This window comes from Numida meleagris, chromosome 4 (genome assembly GCF_002078875.1).
Source record: "Numida meleagris isolate 19003 breed g44 Domestic line chromosome 4, NumMel1.0, whole genome shotgun sequence".
NCBI classification, from domain to species: Eukaryota; Metazoa; Chordata; class Aves; order Galliformes; family Numididae; genus Numida; species Numida meleagris.
Genome location: NC_034412.1, coordinates 3,856,825 through 3,875,743, shown reverse-complemented (window position 1 = coordinate 3,875,743; position 18,919 = coordinate 3,856,825). Strand labels below are relative to the sequence as shown.

Sequence of the window (18,919 nt, the reverse complement as noted above, 5' to 3'; positions counted from 1 at the left end):
CCTGTGTCAGGGGCGGGTTGGGTGCCTGGTGCCAGCCCTGGAGCACTCACTGTTTGTTCACCATTTGTGGTATTCACCTCGCTTTCTCTTTTTCAGATATTCTACAGAGTAGTAGCAGACATTGAGCCAGGAGAGGAGCTATTACTGTTCATGAAGAGTGAAGATTATTCACATGAAACAATGGCTCCGGACATTCACGGTTAGCCACTTCTTATCTAATATGAAATATCACTGAAATTAAGCAAAAATCTAGGGAGATTTCTGTGCTGTTGCAGTACTCTTGACCTCCAGAATAGCTTGCCAGGAGCTGACGAGGAGAGCTGGACCACAGTTGTGTTTGTCAACCTGCCAGTCTGCTAAGCTCTACTTTTCAATGATGATTTTTCTCAGCATTGCACTCCTGCACCTCTTGGTATCTTTTAGTCCTCATGTACTTGAAGCTCCATGGCAGAAATGAGGTCTGCAGATGCAACTGAGTGCAGCAGTAAAGCTTCAGAATTGAAGGAGGAAGGGAATCTGTGTCATCATTTGCAGGCTGTGCTGGTCTTTCAAGACTAAAATGTGTGGTCCCCAGTTATAGCTGGTTTTGGTTGTTTGTGGTTTTTTGATATTTATTTTGTAATTTTGTCAAAAAACTGTTATTTTAAAAAGAGATAATCCCAGGTTGTTGATGTTGCTGTCACTTTGGGAACTGCCATCCTTCCTCCTCTTGCTCATTCATTATTCAACCAGCACACAGGGGCCGCATCTTCAACTCCTGAGCTGTGCCTGGAACAGGGCACGTGGCTGCCTGTGTGGGCTATCAGCAGAAAATCCTACAGAGCACCATGAGATGCTCTTCTTCACCTCTTCATTTTGGGATTTTCTCCAGCTAATCTATTATTTGATAAGAGCTAGTAATTAATGGAATGAAGTAGTCACTCCAAAGTGGCGTTCCAGTGATCTTCTACAGTCATTTTCAGTAAGAAACACTTTGACTGTTTTATTGGATTTAAAGGAAGGCCCCAGTTATCCTTTACTTCCAGCTTCATCTCTCTCTGGCTCACCTCAGGTACTGGAAGAGAGCTCTAATGGAAAAAAAGAGACTTCTAATAATGGTAAAGGCCTTTTTGGCTATTTCAGTTGCTGGTGTTTGTGTAAGTTTACTTCATTCAGGAAGTCAGAGACTGTCAGCCACTGCTAGATATCCACCTTAGAACATGGATATCCCCTTTTAGAGCAATTTTAAATGCACTGACTTTTGTCCCAAGCTAGTGTTAGGGATTCCCATTGGATATGTTGCCCAGGCAGTTAACAAATAACATTGTCATATATTGCAGGATTGAAATATTACAGCGCATTGTAAAGCATCATTTATTGTTATTACTTTTAGTCATTCTCACTGAATAACTCTGTATCTAACTACACACTTGTGGAACTCCTGAGAGTAACTAAAAGTGACCCCAAAGTGATGTTGTCTCCCTGTGCCAAACCTTGTGTCTTGCAGAGGAGCGCCAGTATCGCTGCGAGGACTGCGACCAGCTCTTTGAGTCCAAGGCTGAGCTGGTAGACCACCAGAAGTTCCCCTGCAGCACACCGCACTCCGCCTTCTCCATGGTGGAAGAGGACTTCCAGAAAAAGCTTGAGAATGAGAATGACCTTCGGGATGTGCACGAAATCCAGGAGTGCAAAGAGTGTGATCAAGTCTTCCCAGACTTACAAAGGTAGGAATAAGTGCTTGAAACGTGGTTGAGTAAGGCAAAGTCTCTAATGGTTTCAGTCAAACCACGCAGGGCAGAATTGGATTTCTTGAGTGCAAACCAGTGGTAAAAGTACATAAATTTCTCTTCTCATTGTTTTTATGGCATGGAAATTAATGGAGTCTTGATAAATCAGAAATGAAGTTCTTAATAGATACCTTAATTAAGAACTGAATCCTCTGATAATCATGTGTTTAGTTGGCATGAGTAGGGCTGGTGGCAGTGAAGTCAGGGGAGTGATTATAGTTCAATGTATTGAGGATTCTACCTGATTTTTAGGTAGAAATAAATTAGAGTGGTGTTTGTTTGGTGATACCAATTTTATCTTTGCAAACAAACCCTGCTAGGCAGAGGCAGGTTGGTTAGACTGTGTTCTAGACATTAATATGTATTTACATATAAATATGTACAACCCTTCTGTTTTGAAACACTGGCATTCATCTTTTTCTTATACATACCTGTCTATTTAAACAGACAGACCTATATGCCTACGTCCCCAAAATATGTATAGCTAGGAATGTGAATAAAAAGTCCAGCTTTATATGCTGAAGATGATTCCCATCGCTGTAGTTCTTTTGTGGCTACTTAACATAATGTATCCCAGCGTAGCAAATTTTGCAAATTACTGAAAGATGTTGGGAGCGCTCAGGAGCTTCTGTAGTACATGGCTCACAAATTCAGGTTTTGGTAAGTTCACTTTGAGAAGGCAGGAGGGTTGACCTCAGGCAACGTTTAGCAGCAGTGCTGAGGTATCTTAATAGGCTGATCCTGGACGAGATCCCAGCTGTGAGGAGGCAGTGTCACACAACCTGCTCATTACGCTTCTGCAGAGGGAACGACGACAAAATGAAAGCACGGTGTGCCAAGCACTGCTCTTGTAGATCAGCCCCACATTTGTGCAGGTACAGTGTCTTCTTCACTGGCTGCTGTTGAGCTGTATTCAGCTCCACGTGTCTGATTTTCAGTCTGGGTGATGGATTCGGATCGGTAGATGAAGTCAGAAGAGCTGCAGCAGGGTTGGGTGCGGTGTAAGTCGGGACTGGGACATCTTTCCATGTTGCGAGTTATTTGGTGTTGAAGTTCTTTTCTGCCTGTGAGCCAGAGGACAATATCAAACATACGGGAATCATTGAGCAAATGTAAATTTAGCTTAAAATATTAAATATTGAAGAGAAAGGGCAGAAAACAAAGAACGAGTCATCATAAATAGACGGGCAGTACTGTGAGAAAGAGTGAAAAATGAGAGAAAATGCAGTCATTCTCCAAACTCTTGAATTATTGAGAAGCTAATACACCACAAAGACAGTTCACAGCAAAAAAGAAGTACAGAAGCATGCTATATAGAGATTATATAAAACAAAAGGCTCGAATGAGCCATGCTTGAGGGTGTGTGTAATTAAATTGAGAAGGAGCTGAGTGTGAAGATTGAGGTCTGTGGGTGGTGCAGCCACATCAGGTGCCTGGGACCTCTCTAGGTCTTATGGCAGATTTGTTTACCAGGGAGTGATGGAGACACAGCTGTTATCTAAGTGCTAGGAGGCAAAGCTAGAAATATTTCTCCCTGAAGGAGAGAGCCTGAGAGAGGTAGAACACAAGAGCACCAGCAAGATGAAAGAATTTCTGTTACTTGTAGCTGAGGATGAAAGTTACCATTTGGGCTTCACAACAGAGGACAAACTGTAAAACCCTCAGGTTTTGAATGTGGATTCAGCAGAGACCAGTGGGAACATCATCAGGGAAGCACTGATCTGTGTTGGCATCTCAGGCTGAAATCCCTTTTTCCAATGGCTTTTCTCTGAATCCCCTTTTATGTTACATACTGATCTCTCTGCAAGCAATAGCGTGAGTTATGGCTTTATATATGACCAACGTATTTAAAAATATATTTGCAGCAGTTGAATTCTAAAAGAGGAATTCAGAAAACTCAGAGGTGAAAGTGAATTCAAAGATGAACAATAGAAATTAGGTGAGGATTGAGTGTGCTACTAATAGACTGAACCAGCTGCTAAGAAATAAACGAATAAGCAACTACAATTGCACGCAGTTAATAATCATCAAATATAACTTTGCACTAAGTGTTCTCTATTCAGAAGCTTTTCTCTGGTCACTTATGCTCCTTCTGTTCCACCAGTGGAGTTATTTCTGGTCTATTTCTGCTGCAAGGAAAATCAACTCCCATCGAAGGAGTGGGGCTGCATCAGGTAGTAGGTTCCTAGGTGTGTTTAGAGTGGAAGCAATAAGGCAGAAACGATTCAGACTGCAGGGAGGAATTACTGGAGTGAAATATTGAGAGGTGTGTGAAATAATCTCCTTTGGGAGCGAAGGAAGCATAATCTTCTGGAGCATTTGCAAGTGGCCTGGCGAAACATCAATGTTACTGTGGGACAGAGGGGATGCTCTGCCTCTTGGCGGGGGTGTGCCTGGGGCTCAGAGGACCTGGGTCTGTCAGGATTGGGCCTTTTGGGGCTTGTTTTTTTTCTCCCTGTTGTTGTTTGGAGGTTGTGTTGCTCTGCTGTCTCCTCTTCCTGCACTGATGTGCCAATCTCTCCTGTTTCTGCAGCCTGGAGAAGCACATGCTGTCCCACAGCGAGGAGCGGGAGTACAAGTGCGACCAGTGCCCCAAGGCTTTCAACTGGAAGTCCAACTTGATACGTCACCAAATGTCGCATGACAGCGGCAAGCACTATGAGTGTGAGAACTGTGCCAAGGTACAGTGAATTTGGAGGCTGTTTTTGTGGCACTGAGCATGTGGGACAGCTGGGGGTGGGATGTATGAGGGTGCAGGGTTCCTGCAGTGCCTGTTTCTTGAGGATTTAAACCTTCACTTTGTATATGTTAGCTTTCTTTTGATTTAGAAGCAAAATAAGAAAAAAATGCTAGGCTCTGGCTGTGCAAGTGAGTGCAACCATCTCCTCTCCAGAGCCTCTGTATTGCCTCCCAGCACTGAGCTTGCTACCCAGGTTACTGGTAGAAGATGTGGTGCTCTACATTTGTTTTCACAAGATTCTCAAAGCCTGAGCCTTTTGCATAAGGGCTTTCTCATTTTTAAGTAGATTTACTGCAAAAATGGGGATTTTGCATCTTATGAGTATCAGGTCAATGTAGCCAAGCCCTAGATGCTGGGGCTGTGAGTGGGATTTCTTGCTGCCATGCACTCAGCGAAGTGTTTCTATTGCAGTCATGTTTGGAGGTTTCAGGTAGCCACGTTTTGACTTTCTGTGAGGATGCCAAGCAGGACATCACTGGCCTCAAAAGCATGACTTCTAATCACAGGTGCAAGTGCATCTGCTGCGGTGGCTGCAAAGGGGTTAACCACTCCACCAAATATTTGGCTGATCCTTGGAAAATGAGGCCCCGTCCTGCAGGCACAGCTCCCATTGGTGCCCTTTGGCCAGGCTGCAGCGCAACAGCAGCCACTGGTGTTAGCCTTACAAAGCTCTCAGTAGCTGAGGTCTGGATTTTGTGCTAAGTGGCTTCTTCCACAGTCAAGTTTCTTGGTTAATCAGTACTCATTTCCTAGCAGGTTTTCACGGACCCCAGCAACCTCCAGAGGCACATTCGTTCCCAGCATGTTGGGGCTCGTGCTCACGCTTGTCCAGAGTGTGGCAAAACCTTTGCCACATCTTCAGGCCTCAAACAGCATAAACACATCCACAGCAGTGTCAAACCCTTTATATGTAAGTCTTCCACCAAGCGTCTTCGGTTAAGTGTGTTTTCTTTTGTCAAAAAAAGCAGTGTAACCTGCAAGCAGGAGGTTGTGTTGTGCTTCCTTGGCATTTCCCACTGGTTTCATGGGGGGCTGTGAGTTACTAAATGAGAACTGAGTAATTCACAGTCTGATGCAAAGCATTATTTTCATATGATTTTCCTTTCCAGGCAGACACTGCATGCTGTATAAATGTACCTTTTGTCCCTGGGATATTTTTCCATGCATAGATGCAAAGAGCAAGTGGGGAGGGAGTTTTGGCAAGAAGGAGCTGTGCTTTGCACTGTGCTGAGCTGGCTGCTCTCCTTCTTGCTCCTTTGCAGCAGCACCAGCCCCATGCTGCAGGCGGTGCTGGACCCAGCCCTGATCTAGATGCACTGGGCATTAGGCAGAGCCAGCATGACTGGCAGGGCTGCTTTGCTTTAGAAATTAATTTTGGGCCGCTGAGTCTCTACAGCAGATAGCACGGCTTTGGTGGGAATTGGAAAGAAAACCTTAAAGCCAATGTATTTCAGCCAGAGGAGCTTCCCTTGCTCCTCGAAGCTCTTTTGCATGCCCTGAATTTGAGTACTGGGTTTAGCTATAAGAGCTTTGCCAACAGCTGCTCCAGCAATAAAACTTGCCTCCCATGTGGGCCTGACTACACTGGGCTATAAATCAGGTCCTCAGAGTCCCAGGCGATGTGTTTGCTGCTTGGCCAGATTCTGCTATGGGATGGAGGAATCTGGGTGCACAGTAGTGTTGCAAGTTGCTTTCTCTTCCTTTCACCAGGGAAGCAGAGGCAGAAAATATTTCAAAAATATTGTTCTGACAAGTGCTAATCTCCACCATAGTCTTCTCAGGCACCTGTTATGGCTCAGAAAGCACTCTGTGACCTCCTCTCTCTTGTTTTCTATACTTCTTCACCTTTTGCTGTTCTCAACAAGAATTTACCAAAATGTCATCTTGATACTTTTTTCCAGCTGACTGTATTTTCTGTACTCGTAATGCACTCTATGTCTGACAGAGGTGGCACCTCACCCAGGTGAGTTGTTGTAGCAGCAGAGGACAGCAAAGCTGGAGATCCCACTCCACACTGCATGATCCTGCTCGATGGAGTGGGCACCTACAGCTGGTGCATTTACCTCCTCAGTGAAACACCTGCTTAGGGAGCTCTAAAATGCTGCTTTGACATGTGCTTTGAGTCTTATAAAACCTCAAGGCATGGCTTGAAAGAGTCATCTGTGGGAAGTCTATATATCTGCCATTGAGTTAGATAATCCTTTTGTTTGGGCTTCTTCAGTAAGAAAATGTATAGCTAACTAAATCCAGTAATAAACATCACTAAAAATTCTTAAATCATCTAGGATTGCAGGTTAAATAATTACACTTCACATTTGTAACTAGTAGACAAGAATAACCTCTGGCCAAGGAACAAAACCTTCAGCTAGTCCTCTTGTGGTCCATGCCCTACAAAGAAGTGTAAAAGTGGTGCCTATCTCAAATGAAATAATCCCTAATTTTTTTTTTGTTACTATTTACTCTGATAAATCAAACCAGCAACCAGTATTCTTGAAATGCACAGAACGAGAGATGAAAACCCACTGAGCGATCTCTGAATAATAGCCATGTAATTACAGAACAAAAGGGTTTGGAGACCACATGTTCGGTAGGCTTTGCTGAGCAATGGGAGGGAGGTAGGGTCACCTCAAGGAGATATCTGTTTTCCACCAAGAGGCCACACACCATGATTTACTCTACCAGTCTGTTTATGGCAACTGTCTCTTATTACAGTGCACCGCCCAAGCTTGAGTGAAAACTCACCAACACTAAGGTAATTACTCACTGCCTTTGCAGAATGTCCAGCCTCTCCAAATAGAAACCACATGCCATAATAGATCGAGCATACTCAAAATAGTACTTACAGTAATTTTTTTTTTAATAAGCAGAAAATATGCAAGCTTAGCTGCTAGCTAATTTGGGGTCCAGAGACGACCGCGGTGCAGAGCGTGCTTTAGCACGAGATGAATTTTTTCAATTTGGGAGACAGGCTGGGAGTTTGTGTTAAGCCTGGGTCTGTGCAGCAATAAAAGCTGCGAGGAGGGAAGCTTCCCTTACAAGTCAGTTGCTTAAAAGTATGGCACTAAGATTTAAAGGATGTAATAAGGTGTAACGGGAGAAATCAAACCCAGCTTCTGTTACTTTGATATGTGGAAGCGATTAAAGCTGATAACCGTCCCCCGTCTACTAAATGTGAAGCAAGGCTTTACTTGGAAATAAAAGTCATGTGGTGAAAAAGAGGTAGATCTTGTAACAGAGACTTGCCTGGGCAGTCTTGGCTCCTCATATTCTGTAGAAGTCAAGGCAGCACGGTTGACTTGCACCCCCCCCCCACCTGCGGAACCAGCAGGTTCTGCAGTGTCCCACCTGGCTTCCCCAAGGTAGTCCCCAAGAGTTAGGTTCCTCCAGATGGAAGGGACTTCGGGCCCAGCTCCAAAACTTCTTGGTCAACCTTGAAAGCTCACGTTTTTCATAGACTGTTAAATGGAAGAGGCCTCCCTTTAAATCGTTTTAACTGGTGGGCTCAAAAAGGTGAACTCCTCAGTACAACCATTAATTGTTTGATCGAGTTGATAATAATAAAGATAGTAAAGATATTTTAATGTTATTGCCACTATCAATTTAATTTCAAAGCTAAGATAAAAAATATGAGTCAAGTGATATTTGCATCCCCCTTTACAAGTTTGTAAGGATCTCCCTGAATTGTTAGTAGTTGTGCATTTCTGCAGAAGTAGAATATTTCTTGATTCCGTTGACTTTTAGTGGAGAATAATAAGTTTTAATGGATAATAATAAGTTGATAATATATTGATGTTCCTTAAAGGAGAAGGTCCTGAACTTTAGGAAGACCAGATCAGTGCCAGCACACCCTTTTTTCTCCAGTTCTCTTCTCTATTTACTTCTCATTTTTCTGTTGTGTTTTTTTTTTTTCCTTCTATTTCTTTCCTTGTGAATGAAGATTTCCAGCAGGAACACTGACTGATACACAGCAACAAACATTCTTCCTGAATTACTGCATCGCAAATTTCCTGTCTTTGGGCCCGATTCTGCGCGCTTTACCCCATGAATTGTCAATGAGACATGAATAGGGAAAAGGGGTGGGTGCAGCATGGGCAGGATCAGGCCCTCAAACAATGGGAGCATTGTTGCCGAGACATGGAGCAGCCTGCTGAAGAGGTAAACAGTTGAGACATGACAACAAGTGGTCAAGTTTCTCAAGGGCAGAGATTTGGACGAGCAGGAAGGTTAGCGCAGGCCCCGGTGTGAGTGGAAGTCAGAGGACGTGATTGCAGTTCATGGGAACCAACAGTGCAGGATGGGATACATTCAATTCAGTTTCCTTTGCAGGCTTAAAATAGAGCCATTGTAAATTATGTCAGTCTGTCTCAAATCTTGAAAATGATTGTTAAAAAGGCCTCAGAATACACAATGTGTATTGTTGTGTGGCTTTGATGTGTGAAAGATGAGAGCTTATGATATAACGCAAATTAAATAAAAATACAGTAACCACTTGCTTTTTCCTGGCTGGAAAAAAAGGGGGGGGGGGATTTATTACAGAGGGATAATCACTGCTTACCATTACTGTTGCTGCCTTGTTTTTAAACAAAGCTAGAGCTGATACCAGTAGAAGCAAATCAGTCCAGAGGTGCTGACAAATGTTAACGTATTGAAGAGCACAGCCCATAGCACAGCCAGGGGGACTTGCCTGCTGTCCCTGCTAGTCCAGAGGGTGGGAAAAGAGGACAGAAAAATAATTAAAATGGTAACCTAGGTTAAATGCAAGAAGGAAATGTGCTATGAGGCTGTTCTAGAGAACTAAAAAAAAAATCCCATTTGGTTCAGTGACACCGTAGTGTCTCCTTAGTGGTGTGTCTCACCCTGTGCTGGTGATGGAGACGCTTTCAGCCTCCTACTACCCAAATTGCCATCTGAAAGCCGTGCTGTGGTGCAATGAGTGTTGCAGTTCAGCTCAGGCCTAGGAGGCCAAGGTCGCTCTCCTCTCCTCCGTGCCTTCAGGCTTTCTCCAAGTGCTTTGAGGCTGAAGTTGCTCTCATCCCAGAGGAGTTTGAAGGGAAATCCATTGAGCTGTTCCGAGCATCGGACGTGCGAATAAGTACGGCTGCAATTTTAAAGGAAATTGTTGTTGAAATACAGTGCATTTTTTCATGTGCAAGAGACAAATACGCAAAATGAAGACTAGTAAAGTTGTTAAGATGTGGAATTCATAGTCGTGGCTTCCAAGGCACCATATGCATTACGTGTATAGAAATGCTTTGGGCACGTGAGAGTGCCAACCTGTGGTTACTCTAGAAACTGTAGCCTAGACTTTCATGAGATCAACATCGTTAATTGTAAATGGAAAATAATGCTTATTAATAATAGTATGCACTTGGAAATATCTGATTGTCTTCTCCTTCGCCTCTTTCGTATCCTTGGGTCTTGCAAGCTCTGTCTGTCACATGCCTGGTCCTGAAAATGTTTGTGACTAACTTCACATGTGTGCATAGTGACACTGATGGATATCGTTTGGAGGCATAAGTGCTCGCTCAGGAGCACGGTGACTCTGTACAGTGTCACAGCACTGAGCCACAGCTCTTGGCAGGGCTCTGGGTGCTCATGCAACGCAAAATAATGGTATCAAATGTGCAACACTACAATGCAAGGAGCAAACAAGGAACAAAAATGTTATCTTTTAGTCACTTCGGACCTTTTCTGGTTTGTTGGAGAAGTTCTTTGGTGCTATCTTTAGACATTTGTCTGCTTGGATGCCTTGCTTTGGAATAGTACAGTATCTTTTGTGCACCCAGACTTCTTATGGCTTCCTGATTGACACTTGGAGGGTAAAAAATGGTTTTATTTGCAAAATTTTGAGGGTGGGGGCAATTATCATAAAGCCTGAGATTTGTTGTTGTTGTTGTTTACATACAGGTGAGGTCTGCCATAAATCCTATACTCAGTTTTCAAACCTTTGTCGTCATAAGCGCATGCATGCTGATTGCAGAACCCAAATCAAGTGCAAAGACTGTGGACAAATGTTCAGCACTACGTCTTCCTTAAATAAACACAGGAGATTTTGTGAGGGCAAGAACCATTTTGCAGCAGGAGGATTTTTTGGCCAAGGCATTTCACTTCCTGGAACCCCAGCTATGGATAAAACGTCCATGGTTAATATGAATCATGCAAATCCGGGCCTTGCTGACTATTTTGGAGCCAATAGGCATCCTGCTGGTCTTACCTTTCCAACAGCTCCTGGATTTTCTTTTAGCTTCCCCGGTCTGTTTCCTTCAGGCTTGTACCACAGGCCACCTTTGCTACCTACTAGCTCTCCTGTTAAAGGACTGCCAAGCACAGATCAGACAAACAAAAGTCAAAGTCCCCTCATGACCAACCCTCAGATACTGCCAGCCACCCAGGATATTTTGAAGGCACTAAATAAGCAACCATCTGTAGGGGAAAATAAGCCAGTGGAGCTTCAACCAGAGAGGTCCTCTGAAGAGAGGCCGCATGAGAAACTCAGTGACCAGTCAGAGAGTAGTGACCTTGACGATGTCAGTACCCCCAGTGGCAGTGACCTGGAAACCACCTCTGGCTCTGATCTGGAAAGTGACATTGAAAGTGAGAAAGAGAAATTTAAAGAAAATGGTAAAATGTTCAAAGACAAAGTAAGCTCTCTGCAGAGTTTGGCTTCAATAAATAATAAGAAAGAACACAGCAATCATTCCATTTTCTCACCATCTTTAGAGGAGCAGACTGCGGTGTCAGGAGCGGTGAATGATTCTATAAAGGCTATTGCTTCTATTGCTGAAAAATACTTTGGTTCAACAGGACTTGTGGGGCTGCAAGACAAAAAAGTTGGAGCCTTACCTTACCCTTCCATGTTTCCCCTCCCATTTTTTCCAGCATTCTCTCAGTCAATGTATCCATTTCCTGATAGAGACTTGAGACCGTTACCCTTGAAAGTGGAGCCCCAATCACCCAGTGAACTCAAGAAGATCCCAAAGGGAAGCTCTGAGTCTCCCTTTGACCTCACCACTAAGCGTAAGGAGGAGAAGCCCGTTACTCCCATACCCTCAAAGCCAGCAGCTCCGCCTGCGGCAAGCCAGGACCAGCCTCTAGATCTGAGCATGGGCAGTAGAAGTCGAGCCAGCGGCACAAAACAGGCCGAGCCCCGGAAGAACCACGTCTTTGGCGAGAAGAAAGGAGGAGACCTCGAGCAGAGGAAAACGTCGGAGGCCTCTTTGCAGCACGCCCGACCGACTCCCTTCTTCATGGATCCCATTTACAGGTAACTGGCCGCGTGCTGCACCCCGGCACCCTGTGGCACAGCAGTGAGGTCTGCCAGGCTGACCTGCACGCCCCGGCTCCGATAGTGCCGTAATTAGCAAGTCTTCACCACTGCCTTGTTTGCAGTGGGTTACCAGTTAAACTTGTGCAGCTTGATCTGCAGGAGCGTAGCTTCTCAGCCGTAAGCGCATTGGCGTTGGTAGTGTATATGTGTATATTTACTTTGTATTTGACAATACTGGTTTGCCACAAATTATTTCTTGCCAAAATGCTCCCAGCCTGGCTTTGCTGCCCTCTGCGTCTCCTTTCCCTGGGGATTAGAGGGCATCTCAAAAGGCACCGGTTGCCTGCCACCTCTGTGTTCTTCTTGAATTAAAACAGCAGTATCTCAAATAAGCAGATTTGTCCCAAGATGTATGAAACTCTGGAAACCGAGAGTGATTTCTGCCCTTTTTAACGTTGATTTGAATAACGGGTGGATTGGACTAGGCATTGCATTAGTATAATTGGAGGCACAATGGCCTTGTGTGTACAAAGCCTAACCAGTGGGTTGGTTAATCTGATCTACCTTATTCAATCACTGGGAGCCTTTGTGTTGGCTTCAGCAGGCACAGAAGCAGACACTGTTTGTCGAGTGAGGTTAAAAAACGAGTTGTCAAATCCCGAGCCCTCCATGTCTTCCAGTAGTGCTGACACCAGATTCACTGGGAGCTGGATTTCACCTCCATCCCGTGTGCGTCAGCCCCTGTTTGCCCTTTGCCTTTCTGCTTGCATATCTGCAATCAGCTGAAGTCATGCATCTAAATTAGTCCAAGGAAATACTAGCCAAAAAAAATGTTTGTTTATTATCTAAATGACTGATTTTACAGCCTATTGTTAAAAAAAAGTTGCGGCCATGAAAATGATGTTAATTTATTATTGCTTTATCTAAAAAAGAAATGTTGTGGGCAGAGTTCTTGGAGAACGCTCTTACGTAAGACAGCAGGTATTTGTTTGGAAGAAATGTGATTTGATGCTGTTTATTGAGATGATTTTATTTATGCTACTTCGATATCTGTGTCGGACCATCGTTTTTCTTTGTGTCACAATAATTTTAAATGCCCAAAGCAGTGGAAATAATGATTCATGTTTTATGGTCCTGCGCTACAAACTAGCAAAATCGATAGAAATTCTGGCAACATGGCATGAGGCTGTTAGTGAGCCTTCCCTTGCTATGAGTTACATCTGCCTTAGGACAGCAGGATCACTGGTCACAGCAATGTCTTGCATGGGCAGCACCTCAGCTCAAAGCTCCCGTTGCCTTCAGTTCTACTCTCCCAACTGAAGAACACGCTTGGTTGCCTCATTTCCTCATGAAAGTCCTCAGTAGTTAGTCATTGGTTCTTACTGTCATTATTACTGGTATTTTGAAGTGGGATTGCTTTCTCTCTAAATGGCACAGTTGCCTTTAATGGCAATTCACAGCCCCCACCGTAGCAATGGGCTGTGTGCAGGAGCTGGGAGCTGACGTACTCCTTCTCTTTGGCCATTGCCTAAAGATATTGCTTGATATGTAATTGAGCGTTGATATGCAATTGAGCGTTTTAAACATGAGTAGCTGTGTAATTATTAATGCCTGAGACTGACTCATCGTAAGCAAATCTAATTTTAACGTTTACAGAGTAGAGAAAAGAAAGTTAACTGACCCTCTCGAAGCTTTAAAAGAGAAATACTTGAGACCTTCCCCGGGATTCTTGTTTCATCCACAAGTAAGTATTTTGGGAATTTCGATGTTGTAAACAAGCCTGTTGATGCTTCAAAGCAGGTGCAGATAAATGAGTGCAGCCTTAGTCATTTTTGGATTTCCTAAAGCACAAAGTTTTTGCTTCGCCATTGTGGTGGAAAAGCGTAAGCATTGTTCTGAGCTTCTTGATGTTTTGCAGATGAAACAACATGTTTTGCTTAGAGAGGAAGCCAGATTCAAACTACACGCGTGCTTGAGAAGCGCGTTCCTCCAAAACCAGAACGTAACCACCAAGACCCGCAGCTGCCCTGTCTTCTTCAGGGCCGTTGAGGTGGAGTCCATGTTACCTACAGGGAGCTGATGTAGATTCAAGGCTGGGCAAGCATAGCTGAGCCTCCCAGCTATTAGCCTGCTCTTGTAAGATATGTTGCTTTTGTCAATATTGAAGGAATCCAAGAAAGGAGATAACACCTTCAACCCAATGCATTCGGGCCTCCGAATGCAAGCACTGCATCTCTTGTAGGCAGTAGTCATGTGCAGTGATCTTGTAGGATCCCTTCCCCTTCATGCCCAAAGCCACGTTGTACAAGAGCTGCTGTCTCATTTGTAGGCCTTAACCATGCTTTTTATTTGCTAAATAACAACAACTTACGAGGTTTGGGGCTTTTTTTTTTTCTTCAATGAGCACAATAGTTATAATGTCTTAACTTGTATGGAATATATTCTGAAATATGGGACTTAAGGAGACCTGGGAAAGACAGCTGATGGCATATATAGTCAAAGGTACGCAGTCATCGTGCTCTTCATGGGAAGAGAGCGCAGCAAAGCAGTCCTCTTTAGTTCCAGTGCCTGTAGGGAGTGAAGGGTCTATTAAGTATTAAAATTGTGGAGAATTTATGTACACGCTTTAATAGCAGCTCAGCACCTCTTGCTGAGTTATGTTGTTTGCCAGAGTTGCAAAGTGACAAGTGAAAGATCCCGTTTTGTAGCAGGTAGGACTAATGCACCAGTGCCCAAATGGGACCCGAATCCTCTTTGTGTCCTCTGGTGTAAAACCAAGCTGGTTCCTCTCCATTAAATGAGTGATCCTGTTAGATAAATGGTTGTAAATTAATGGTAATTTTTTTTAAAATGAAGATATTTAAGGCGGAAGAAGTGGTAGGATTTTGCTGAGTCCTTGGTGGACCTTAAGGTGTACATCTATGTTGTTTAGTTAAATTGGGTTCGAGGGACTCTGTGGGCTTCAGCACGTGGTGGTGTGATGATGTTGGTGTGGAAGGAGGCTGCTTGTGCCAAACCTCCCTGCTGGGAGGGTGCTTGGGGTGGGAGGGAGTCAGCTGCTGCTTTATGAAGCTGAGGGGACCTGGAGGAGGGTCAGCAGGGTGCTGGGAGAGGTTGACGTGGTGAAATGGAAACAAGAGTGGGTGCTGTGCTGTGCTGTCAGTGGGGCAGGACCTGCCTGTGTTGGTGCCTGAGGACGGTGCCAGTGCCCTCACCGTGTCAGAGGCCACCTCTTTGCCCTGGGGGTGGCTCGGGGATCGCTGCCACCGCAGGGTTCTCCTGTTGTGTGTGTGCAGATGGCTGCGTTGCCCCTCTTGGCCCATCCCTCCACATTTCTCATTTGCAATAGAAAATAATTCCATGGTAAAGGCTGGCTTTCGTGTTACCCGTTACCTGTCTGCTCGGGTAGCCTCTTGGGAGAGGGGTGGATACAAAAATCCTGAGCGTAATGTGCGCTCTTAATACATTGTAAAAGAAAAGTAAATCACCATCGCATGTCACGTCAAAAAAGCCAATGTCCAGATCTGCTTTCTTGCTGACTTTAATAAAAAGGAGCCTCCTGTTTGCAAAGGCAGAGCTTGGCTCGGTGTTTATAGAGGGCTGGGGAATGCCTTGCAGAAAAGCTGCTTTTGTTTTACAGCCCCATTCACCCCTATAAAGTACAGGTGTGGACTGCCCCGTAAGTTTTCATTTTCTGCTGGCAGGTTCTGCCTCTGTAAGATAGGAACAGAATATTTTTCATGGTCGTGTCCTACGAATGCGTATTTCTGCGGGTAAATTTATTTCTGAAACTTTCAGCTTGATTAAACCGAGTTTAGCCAAGAGTTAAACTTAATTCTTTAAACCGGATAATAGGACCAGTAACAGACAAATCTTTAAAACAGGCTTTGGAATGGAGATTAAAGCCATAAACCCTGCTGTCCTCACCCTGTCCCTGCCTGGGCAGAACCCCCCAGTGCCAGTGGCCCCAAAGCTGTGAAAGTTTCAGGCAGATAATTGTATTTCACAATAATTTGCTGTAATGAGGATTGCCTTTTTAAGGAGAGAATGCCCCGGTGTAACAAATCGTTCAGGATAATGCCTTAATTAGTATCTTTAAATAAGACCTTAATTAGTAGTTTGATTGCAAAGAGGATTCCAGCGCAGGAATAATGTGTTGTTTTTGTTTCAATTTTGCTCCCAGTTCCAATTGCCTGATCAAAGAATTTGGGTAAGTTCACGCTTATATTTTTGATTTCATCACTGTGAAATAAATTGCCTAAGGAAAATACAATATGAAGGATAAGTTAGCACGCAATCACAGAGCACGCCACGCTTTGCCACACAACGCCATAGCGGGTCAATGCCGTGTGATGTCCAATTGGCTTCATTGCCACTGATCTAATCCTGCAGCTTCTATTTGGTGATGGCAATGGGAGCTTTACCAAGGGAAGGGTTTCGGAATGCGCTCTTGGTTTACATTGAACTGAAAATATTCCAAGCTGCTTGTTTCCTTCAGAGGTGGCAGTGAAATTTTTCGGGCTGAAATCTCGCAACAGTTAGAAATATTTAATCTGTGTTCCAGGCGTTAAAATACGGAGCCTTGGAGGACTTCACGTTTGTATCTCCTATTGACTGCAGTGGGAGTCCGTCACTTTAATAGCTTTGAAGTTTTGAGTTTGATTGCTATACTTAGAGCCCAAATAAAACACCCATTTATTCGCAGTGCTGGGATCGAATTTGCCCTGTGTGTGCAGTTACACAGGGTCCCCCTCATGCGAGCAGAAATTCTGCTTTTAGTATCAGGGATCCATTGGAGCAGGCTCTTCTATTTTTATAAAACTTATTTTTTAATACATCTAAATTGCTCTTGGGAAAAAAAAAATAAAAAAAAAATCACAGCAACTGCTTTTGCAGATGCAAGTGAAATAACACCGAGTTTTGCTCCTCCATCGCCGAGCCCGTAAATACTTGTTCCCTGTTTTTCCCAGCCTCGTGGCTTTGGCTCTGGGAGGGAAGAGTTGGGGCTGACTCACGCTTGCTCACACTTGGATTTCCCAAGCCGAGGTGGCAGTGTGCTCCTGCCCGCATGCATCTCCGCACGGGGCCGCAGGGATGTCTGCACCCTGCTTGGTGCACACGTGGCTTTAGATGCTCCTTTTGTCTCTTTGAAATGCTGGCTTCTAGGATCCTGAAGATCCTGATGACAGATCCCGACTGAGCTCGGTCGCAGAGAAGTGTCTGGAGCTGTGGGAATGTCTGTACCCAAAACCCAGCTGCAGCAATGTTGACCTTAGTGCCTCAGTGAAAAGCAATAGAGCAACCAAAGGGAAAGCTGGCAGGGATTTTCCATCATTAATCCTGCACCAGGAGATGACAAGCTGCTAGGACATAGGGTCAGGTGCCAGGCTTGGAGCGCACAGGAGGGGTTCCCAAGCATCCTCTTTGCAGCAGTTCAGTGCAGCCATATCCAGGGCCTGTGGTGAGACATGTGATTTGGCCCGTGCACCCTGCATCTCAGAGGTGCTGTGTTTGGGGACATTTGGGAAGCTGAAAAACCCAGTGCAGCCTGTTTCTTCTGTCTGCCTTCTTTGGCATTGGCTTGGTCCTCAGATTTCCATCGTCCTGTTTTCTTCTGTGAGCGTGTGTCTCCAGGCCATGCTAGTGCTCGGGCAACTGCAGCAGCAATAGGCATGTAAGGCATAAAGTGCCTTGCACAGGATGCTGATTCAGGGGTGAATCTTCATTTTGAGAAATCTGAGCGTCACGTATGCCTTTCTGTCTCAACTCATGGTTGCCTATGCCACATATTTCAACAGGATTTCACGTTGTGTCTCGTTGTTTGGCAGGAGCGCTCTAGTCTGGGTCAGTGGGGAACACCCCCTCTTGAATGGACCACAACTTATTTAGTCTGTGAACTTGTTCATTCCCTACTGGTCCCATCAAGAGAAGGCTGCTATAAAGAGGTTCTCTAATCAGATTCGGATTTTATTTGCGGCACTTCTGGGGAGAACAATTGTAAGTAATTATAAGTAATAAGCAAGGTCTTTGGGCACGGCACAGCTCAGCCAAGCGGCTGGATGGCCAGATAGATCACAACAAATTGGCAAGTTGTAATTTGCAGAGAAAGCAGCGTGACTTGAACTGGGGAGGAAGAAATTCTGAGCTTCGGTAGTTGGGTTTTCAAGATTTCTCTAAATAACACTAGCAAAAATAGAAAGGAAACGGTTGAACCATTTTTTTTCCCATGAGTTGCGACCATAAAGTCAGTTGTTTTTATGATAATAGTGTCAAAGGAGTCTAGTTTGTAAAACATGAGGTCACGTAATTGATGACACTGTCTGCTAGATTATTTCATATCATCAGGTTGTTCTTAAAAAGCAGTGACAACAAACCTTGCTTTATTTATGACACTTTCTCTGTGGCTGGTTAATAAATCGTAAGGCAAATATTCAGGACCCCTGCTGATGGTATCTTGCCCGTTGAAATGTTTATAAATACTTGTTTTAGCCGATTATGGTAATGTCTGCATTTCTGAGTCCGAGCTGGGGAATTGTGACTACATATTAGTTTGCGTCAGTAGGAGGTTAATGGGCTCTCAGGGAGCAGGAGGGAGGTGGGGGGAAGCTGCTTCCTTTTCCAGACATCTGGACGTAGATAGAATCAACAACTCCTGTATGTAAATCAAAAGTTAGTGCTCTCTATAAAACGCTGCCACTCGCCCATCTCAGATTAGGGGCAGACTTTGACTCGTCCGCGAGGCCGTGACCTCCGTGTCAAATCTGTAACGGGACCTCCTCGCTCTCCTGCCTCCTCGGAGAGCTTTGCCCATGGACGTGGCAATTACACCGATCCCCTCCTTGGGGTCAAGCGATGCCTTCCTCATTGTGCCCGCTGCGGGACGGCCGTGGCCCTGGGTGCCTGCTGGGGCTCAGGTCCCTGAGAGCTTCGGTCCCTGGTGGTGTCCAGGGCTGTCCCAGGGGCAGTGCACCCTGCTGAGGCTGGTGCTGGAGCAGCTTGCTCCGGGAGCCCGGGGTTTTGGAGGGGTAAAGGCTGCATGGGTTGTGTTTCAGCTGAAGGAGGGGTTCTCACGCAGAGCTCCTAAAGAAGCTCTGCAGAATAGGGAAAGCCTTCTGGATTAATAATTATCTAAAAAAAAAAAACAAA

General features: G+C 44.7%; 1 protein-coding gene across 4 annotated transcripts in view; it reads left to right on the top strand.

The window, feature by feature from the left end:
* MECOM (MDS1 and EVI1 complex locus) overlaps positions 1-18,919 on the top strand; it is a 302,145-nt gene that overhangs the window by 268,344 nt on the left and 14,882 nt on the right. Inside the window, exons 4-10 of one of the 4 annotated variants that reach the window (XM_021396339.1) lie at positions 97-199; positions 1,487-1,703; positions 4,300-4,447; positions 5,260-5,416; positions 10,414-11,770; positions 13,430-13,517; positions 15,957-15,983. In XM_021396339.1, the coding sequence (XP_021252014.1) occupies positions 97-199; positions 1,487-1,703; positions 4,300-4,447; positions 5,260-5,416; positions 10,414-11,770; positions 13,430-13,517; positions 15,957-15,983 (2,097 nt within the window). The remainder of the gene's footprint in view (positions 1-96; positions 200-1,486; positions 1,704-4,299; positions 4,448-5,259; positions 5,417-10,413; positions 11,771-13,429; positions 13,518-15,956; positions 15,984-18,919) is intronic. The other 3 variants (XM_021396336.1, XM_021396338.1, XM_021396337.1) reach the window with 3 other exon arrangements.